Source organism: Porites lutea, chromosome 3, assembly GCF_958299795.1.
Source record: "Porites lutea chromosome 3, jaPorLute2.1, whole genome shotgun sequence".
NCBI lineage: Eukaryota > Metazoa > Cnidaria > Anthozoa > Scleractinia > Poritidae > Porites > Porites lutea.
Genome location: NC_133203.1, coordinates 49,036,366 through 49,043,865, shown reverse-complemented (window position 1 = coordinate 49,043,865; position 7,500 = coordinate 49,036,366). Strand labels below are relative to the sequence as shown.

Below are 7,500 nucleotides of genomic sequence, written 5' to 3'. Positions count from 1 at the left end.
TAAAAGAGATAATAGTAATAATAATAATAATAATAATAAAAATAATAATAATAATTTTATTTATTTATTTATTTATTTATTTATTTTAAACGGTTGAAAGAAACTTTTGAATTTTAGAGGCTGACAGTTTTTTTTTATTGAAATGAAATGTTTTTAATTCGAATAAATTTTTCGTTGTTAAATTAACTCTTTCTAAGCTAAATTAAGTGCTTTTTAAATCGACAGGAATTGTAAATAGTGTTTGGAATGAATAGTTTTTTCTTTTTTTCAAGCGAACTAATTGTAAATAGGATTTAATAGTTAGCATTGTTGTCAATAAAATTTTTTCACCAATAAAAAAAAATAATAATAATGATAATAATGGTTTATTAACAGTGTATCCACTTAGTGGCTCTTCACCTGTTAAAAACTACAATACTGAGTAAAAAATGAAAAACTATAATATACTACAATAAAGAATTGAATTGAAATCTACAATATAAAAAGCAAAAATATCGGACTATAAAAAGAATATTGTATCAAAAATTAAAAACGTTATAAGAATTAGTAAAAGTAATACAACCCTATATGCAATTTACAAACTATTTACAAATGTTATTTAATAGATAGGCATTAACTTCCCTACAGTATACTTTGAAATCGCTACAGTTTCTAATATTTGCCGGAAGGATATTAAATAGCTTGGCAGCAGAGTCTTGAAAAGTGCCCCTCTCCATTGGTATAGTTAATCTTGTTGCTGCTCCTGACTGCAAAGATCACAAATGTTTAACGGCTGTATCTAGCGGTACGTAAGACGGCCAGCTGGGGGAGTACAAAGCCTGGTGAACGAGTTTGAGAACGTGGAAATCTCTTCGCTGTCTTACTGGTAACCACCCTATCTTAACAATATCGTTAATGTCATTTACATACCTATTCAGGACAAAACTAACAGCTACTATCTGGACTCGTTGGAAACGTTTTAGTTGAAATTCCGGCAAAGGGTAATAGGCAGTGTCACAATAGTCAAGTTTTGACAACACCAGTGACTCCAGTAAGTGCTTTGCCCCCCCCCCCCCCCTCCCCGAGCAAACCCTGGGAATTTGACCATCACTTGTGCTATTGTCAGGGAATTTGACCATTGCCTGGTTGGGCAATTTGAACCGAAAATGTTTTAAGTTTAACTTCTGCTCCTGGAACAGGCTAATGGTGACTGCGCATGGTCCTGTGGCCTTTCCAGCATCATAAACTAGTTGTCTTCCCTGAGAGTACAGTGGCCTTTTATCGCCTAACTCGCTACGCCCCTGAAGAGTAAGTATAATAACATTCACAAGTCACATATTAAACCAACAAACTGTAATTTGAATAAATGTCTCTTCTCTATTAAAATTACCAGTTCTCCAGCTTACCTAAGCATGTCATCATTGTGACATTTCTTTGCATTTGAAACAACTGTAAATGTGTAGTAACATCATGTGACCATTTCTGAGTTATTATTCTTCTTTCCACATATTTTCGACGAGAGGCCTTTTCTCATTGCATCTTCCATTCTGCATCCAGTACATTCCGAGGTCATCATAAACTTTGGGTTCAAGCGGAGATTTTGCAGCATACCATTTACATATTTGACACATTGATAAATCAAGGCCGCCTCGAAACACCTTGTATTTTAGTCTCCATTTAAAGTATTCATTATAAGCAGTGTTATTTTTGTCCAAATACTGAAGGTACTCTGCCAGTTGTTTAACAGTTTTGAAGTCCATAACATTGATATAAGACCCCGGAATAGCCAGCTTGGAGTAATTGGCACCTCCCATCACAACTGGGATGACATTCATATCACCTGAAAAACAAAATAAAAACGATCTAGACATGATCTGAAAACTACCAAACTTTGCAATATTTAAATTGTAGAGGCCCATGACTGAAATGCTATTTACTAATGCTGTGCACCTGTATTAAGCAGTCAGCTATAAATTCACTGTCTTTGAAATGAATAAACCACAAAACCAGAGAGTTTTCTCGACTTTTCCCAGAGATAAAATGTTTCTGATCAGTTAGCTGTTTTGGGCCTTTTTACGACCGAAATGACAGATTTTCCTACCCTTTCATATACTTAACTAGTGAAATCCCTACCCTTTCATATACCTGAAGCCTGAAAATGGTACCCTTTTCGGGCGGAGCATCCCTGTATAGGGCATTATCGGGAATACCCCCGGGAACACTCTGTCCGGACAAATACGCCTGATTGGCAGGCGGCGCGCCAAAAATTCCCCTTACCTTACCATTTTAACGCTTCACCCCGCACGCAGACTAGGAAAAACAGGACTACCTTTCCGGATGTTCCATTGCTCCCGGAAACAGAGATGCCAATCTCTGGAGATCTAAAACCTGGATACTCTCTCTTTTATACACCCCCCCCCCGATTGTCACCGACCCCCCCCCCCCACCCCCCCAAAAGTCGACCCATCCCCCAAATTATGACATAGGAATTTATGAAGTCTTACGCGAAGTTCACACCATTAAGATTCTCTTTCATCATTGTAATGATTGTAATGATAGAGCGGTTTTCACTTGACTGTCGTAAAACCAAAACCAGAGTAAATACACTAGCTAACCAAAGGGCGTAGTAAAACCAAAACCAAACCAATTCCTCAATTACTTTCGACAGTCAAGTGAAAACCGCTCTATGATGACGTAATCTTTGTCAGCGACTAAAGACATGCAAAGATGCGATACAAACCGCACTATGAATAAAACAAATTCAAGTTTTGACAATAAAAATGGGCTAAATTTCAAACTAAAGCACAGAAAAGCTCAAAAGTTGATTTTATGCGAGAGATTTAGTGACCCGTGAGGGACAGTGAGAGAAAAGTGCCGTATTCGGGAGAGTTGGTTTATGCCGAAATTCCCTGCTGGAAACTAGGCCCGGTTCAAACGTCGAATTTCACATGTGCCGAACTTAACGCGAGAGTTAAATGCATGTGAAGTGCGACGTTTGAATCAATTAAATTCGACTGTTTAAATTAAATGCAACGTTTACCGTATCTGCGACTGAAACAGTCGAAGATTCGACTTAGGTTCGACTTTTGATTCAAACGTCGCATTTCACATGTGCCAAACTTAATGAATGAATTTTAGTAAATTATTATTATATTACTGGGAATATTGACAGCGAAGAGAGTTAAATTCGACGTTTCAATCAAATGCCGTATTTAACTATTTTAGTCGACTAAAATAGCAATTAAGTTCGGCACATGTGAAATTCGACGTTTGAACTGGGCCTAAGACCCAAAAAGTCGTGTTCTATTTACTTTCCGACCGAAAACTATTTTGTAAATGGTAAAAAAAACAAGGGTCTTACCAAGCCTTCCCCAATATTTTTCAGTGATGTAATCCTCACATAAAACGTTCTCGAATGACAAATAAAACTTAAACGTTTTAAGGCAAGCAGTTAGATCTCCACAACCTCTCTGTTGCCCGAATTTTCCGGAACACCTTCCAAACACATCAACCTTGATGTATTTTTTCAGCGTTTCGGCAAAAGCCATTCGAGGTTGAGCGCCACAATTACCAACCATCCAAGCCACAAGTTCAGTTTTTCCTTGGGAATAGTCCGGTATGTTTTTTATTTTATTCATTTTTTCTTCTTCAGTCAGTTCCTCGTAACTTCCATACGGCGACCAAAAATCTGAATCGCTTCTGTAAGTCAACGTTGAGTTAAACAGCCCGTTTAATGGACCAGGATTTGGTGTTACAATTGGACTTTCCCACAAAGCGTATACCCAGCGCTGTGAAGTGGACCTGTTTTTCAGCAGCGTTCTTAGATGACCTACACTTGGCATGTTTCTAGCGTGAAACACGACTAAGTCGCTTTCCCCAAACCGCCGTTTGTCGTAGGTCAATTCGAAATCACCTGAGAGACATTTATTTGCGGCAAATAAAAACTTGTTTTCAAATCCACAGTTATCACGATCGCTTATCCACTTTGCTGTCCGAAAAAAAGTGGTATAGATGAGTAAAAGTGTCTTTGTCCTTTTCAGTTGCGTGAGTTGTGAGTTGTTAGTTTTTGCATTCATGCTTAGCGTCGCGTGGAAGTTGTTTCCAAACGAATGTGTCTTGTTTTGCAACGACGATTTTGTCCGCTTTGCAAACTTAGCTAGTAAGATGTCATCTAAAGTTAGCACGACGAGAAGGAAAATAGAGAGTCCAGCGGAGAAAAAGAAGAAACGTTTTGACCATCTTGTTACCATTTCACTGAAGAACGCTTGAAAAGAAAAAAAAATATGGCGAAAGGGTACATTTGCATATGCAAAACTACGGGAAACTTTCACGCATCGTAAGCGCTGTCGATCAGACAAAGGCGGTTTCCAATAAAGCCTAAAATCTGGCTCATCAGTGGAAGTGTATAACGTCATCAAATTACGAAAGACTCTACAACTGTTAAGAAAAGCCCTTGGCCATGGGAAATTCTGAAAAACCCAATTGGGAGAACGGGCTATTTGCACGATGGCGTCATTTTACTACTACGACCATAATCATATTTGTTTTTCTTTTTACATTTAAATTTGGTGATGCCAGCGAGATTTAAATGACAAAAGCCGTAATATGCTCAAGAAAAGAAAACCCTGAACGATTCTGGTCGTAGCAGTAAATGATGTCATCATGCAAATTGCGTATTAAAATGTACTGCATTGTATTGTAACTCAACAATACATCTTATTCCAAATGGCGGCAAATTTTGTTATTCTTTTGTCATAATGATAATTTTGGCCCTCAACAACTAGTTTCAAGATAAAAATTGTTATGAATCCTGCAGGCGCAGTCAGGAAAAAAGGGTTAAATAGCGTGATATACAGGGGCGGATCTAGGGGGAGGGTGCAGGGGGTGCCCCCCCCCCCCCTGAGATGACCTGCGGTTTTCTAATACAACTGGTATTCTGCGAAAAAAGACTATGTGGTTTATTGATGTTGAAGTAGAGCAAGAAACGGGTGCACCCTCCTCCTCCTCCTCCCCCTTCATTAACGGTACAGGAAATACATATCTATAGTTCATAGCACAAAAGAAATGAACAAACCTTAGAGCTATTTGCAAACGGACGCAAAACAATGTTGGGAGCTGTTGCGTCCGTGCGCGTGGCTAAACGTTTGTCCGGTTTCAAAGTTTGCGCAACAACTCCAAAAAACACGAAACAACCCACAGCAACTTGCAGAAAGGTGTGCAAAAGGAGGAAACATGTAACATCAGGAGCCCATCAAATGGAGCCTCCATCTCCCATACATGCCCTTAGAGTCAACCCTTTCCCGAGTAGATTTATAATTAGAACGGTTCCCAGGGGAGACTTCACGCGTCCACGGTGGGAAGAGCCAATCACAACGACGAAATGACACTGCTACTGTACTTCATCGAACAGCAGGAAATTCGGTGTTGACAGGCCAAACACAATCATAAGCTAGTGAAACGTGACTTTTGCGTTTTCATCGCTCAGAGATTTTCTTTCTAGTGGGTAGCTTATACTGTGGAGAGTTTTACACTCTGACTATGTTAATCTTCATTTTGGTTTGCTTGTCTCACAGTTAGAGGCCAAGAAGCTGGTCTGTTACATGCATAATGATTAACTACTACCTGCAGTCAGTAGTTCTGACAGGATTCGTTTTCCTTCGCCAATTTTTTTGAGCGTTTAGATTCTTATTTCGGCTAAATGATTCAGTATTAATCAAATTTCTAGTTTTTCAAGGCTCTTTTTTTTTCCGAAATGCGTTTAACTGAATAAATACTTCTAGTCCTTGTGGTTGTTTTGTCCGTCAGCTAGTGTGATGATTCCCTGCTATATTTTGTAACGCCGGGCCCAGCCATTGTTTTCTCGCAAAAAAGTGATCCACAGATGCGAATTCGGCGGAAAGAATTAAGCCTAAACTTCTGCATTAACTGCTGAGAATTGTCCTGTTAGTCAGTCATAATTCTTTTGGCGCAGATACAATGCATTTTGTTTTTCTTGAGATAAGTCGGTCTTTAGACTGGAGCGCGATGTCACAAATTCCTCCGTTAGCAAATTATTCACGGTCGAGCAACTGTTGTCCTCTGTTCAACTTTTCAAGTGCCAGTTTTATCGGGCAACTCTCATGGTGATACAAGCCAGTTGTAAAGGAAGACTGCAATTTCTCGAATTTCGGAATTGAACGGCATTCCTCGTTAGTTGCTACTTAGGTCATCGCTTTTGCATGCGGTGCTTAACTGGCGAAATCCACTCCACGGTGATGACAAAAATCAAATGATCTTGGCACTTTTACGGCGCTGATCATCGAAAAGTTCCAAATCGTCCACAGAACGCTTAATCATCGACTCTTTTCAAGGTGCATGCTTAAATGTGGGATGTAAAACGGCAAAAAAGAAAAACACTCGCAAAGATAACCTTTCCGTGACCCTCAGTTCGCTACCTTTGTCCCATCGCTTCATGCTCAGTCTCAGTCGGGTAATTCATTAACTTTTATGTCATGATACCCAGATCCCAGCAGCTGTAAAATTGTAAAAATGGACGTATAGTAAAAAAGGAAAACGGTCGAAGGACGGGCTTCTGAGTTCGACTTCATCCAACTTCATTTTTTCCACGGTGACATACGAGCTCGAGACTCACGGAAATATGACACTTTTGGCGGGAAACAAGCCGTTCTATTTATAAATCTACTCGGGAAAGGGTTGACTCAAGAAATTAATGGAGATGGAGGCTCCATTTGATGGGCTCCTGGTAACATCTAACAATGTTTGGGAGTTGTTGGCCAACAATGTTGCGTCCTTTCACAAGGGGCTTAAAAAATATATAATAAACTGAATTCCTTCTTTTTAAAATATAATCCAAGAATGATACAAAAATATTGTAAGCCTGAAATCGGTGTTGGCTCAAGCGTTTGATCGGTTTCAAACTTTGCGCAACAACTCCCAATAACACGCAACCCCGGCATGCAGCAACATGCATGCTACTGGGTGTGCAAACGGACGCAACATGCAACATACATCAGACACGATTGTGGGGATAAATACGTTCGCTTTTAAACCGATTCAACACCATATTGTGAAGGCTGTGCTGGAGAATATTAATCCTAACAAGGCCCAAAGATGTGACTTCGTTCATCCGAGAGCAGTTAAGGCGTGTTCATCATCCATAGAAAAACCTTTCTGTGATCTCCTTAATAGCATCATCGTCAGCAGTTCACATGTACCTGACACGTGGAAGTGCGGACAAATCACACCACTCCACAAGAAAAGTAGTGTTTTTTTGCATAGCTATTTATCATCAACGTATCGTGTGAAGCTGGGTGATACCTGGACGGGTATGGTAGTTAGGGTTCTACGGGAGTCTATTCTTGGACCCCTGTTATTTAACATTTTTATGAACGATCTCAACTTTGCTATCGAGAAGTGCAACCTAAGAGTTATGTGAACGACACGGAAATTCACACTTCTGATCCCAATGCCCTGGCCGTCGAGAAGGATATAAATAGGGACTTAGCCAACTCGCTATGCACT

General features: G+C 39.6%; 1 protein-coding gene across 2 annotated transcripts; it reads right to left on the bottom strand.

The window, feature by feature from the left end:
* Positions 1 to 423: 423 nt before the first annotated feature.
* LOC140929857 (4-galactosyl-N-acetylglucosaminide 3-alpha-L-fucosyltransferase FUT6-like) lies at positions 424 to 4,221 on the bottom strand. 2 transcript variants are annotated; one of them, XR_012164808.1, is made up of 3 exons: positions 3,341 to 4,221; positions 1,386 to 1,819; positions 424 to 1,280 (listed from the first exon to the last, which is right to left on the bottom strand). XR_012164808.1 is itself a non-coding variant. In XM_073379555.1 (2 exons), the coding sequence occupies exons 1-2, from the start codon at positions 4,053 to 4,055 to the stop codon at positions 1,470 to 1,472; spliced, it is 1,065 nt and encodes a 354-aa protein (XP_073235656.1). In that variant the 5' UTR covers positions 4,056 to 4,221; the 3' UTR covers positions 424 to 1,469. The 2 variants fall into 2 exon arrangements, 1 of the variants encoding a protein (XP_073235656.1); XM_073379555.1 differs by having other exon boundaries at positions 424 to 1,819.
* Positions 4,222 to 7,500: the final 3,279 nt, after the last annotated feature.

What these genes read in the sequence shown, in the direction of transcription:
- LOC140929857 (XM_073379555.1), bottom strand. Translation starts at nt 4,055, where the DNA reads ATGAATGCAAAAACTAACAACTCACAACTCACGCAACTGAAAAGGACA. An exon ending in AAAATATTGGGGAAGGCTTG is followed by an intron (nt 1,820 to 3,340) that starts GTAAGACCCTTG and finishes TTTGTTTTTCAG; the next exon opens with GTGATATGAATGTCATCCCA.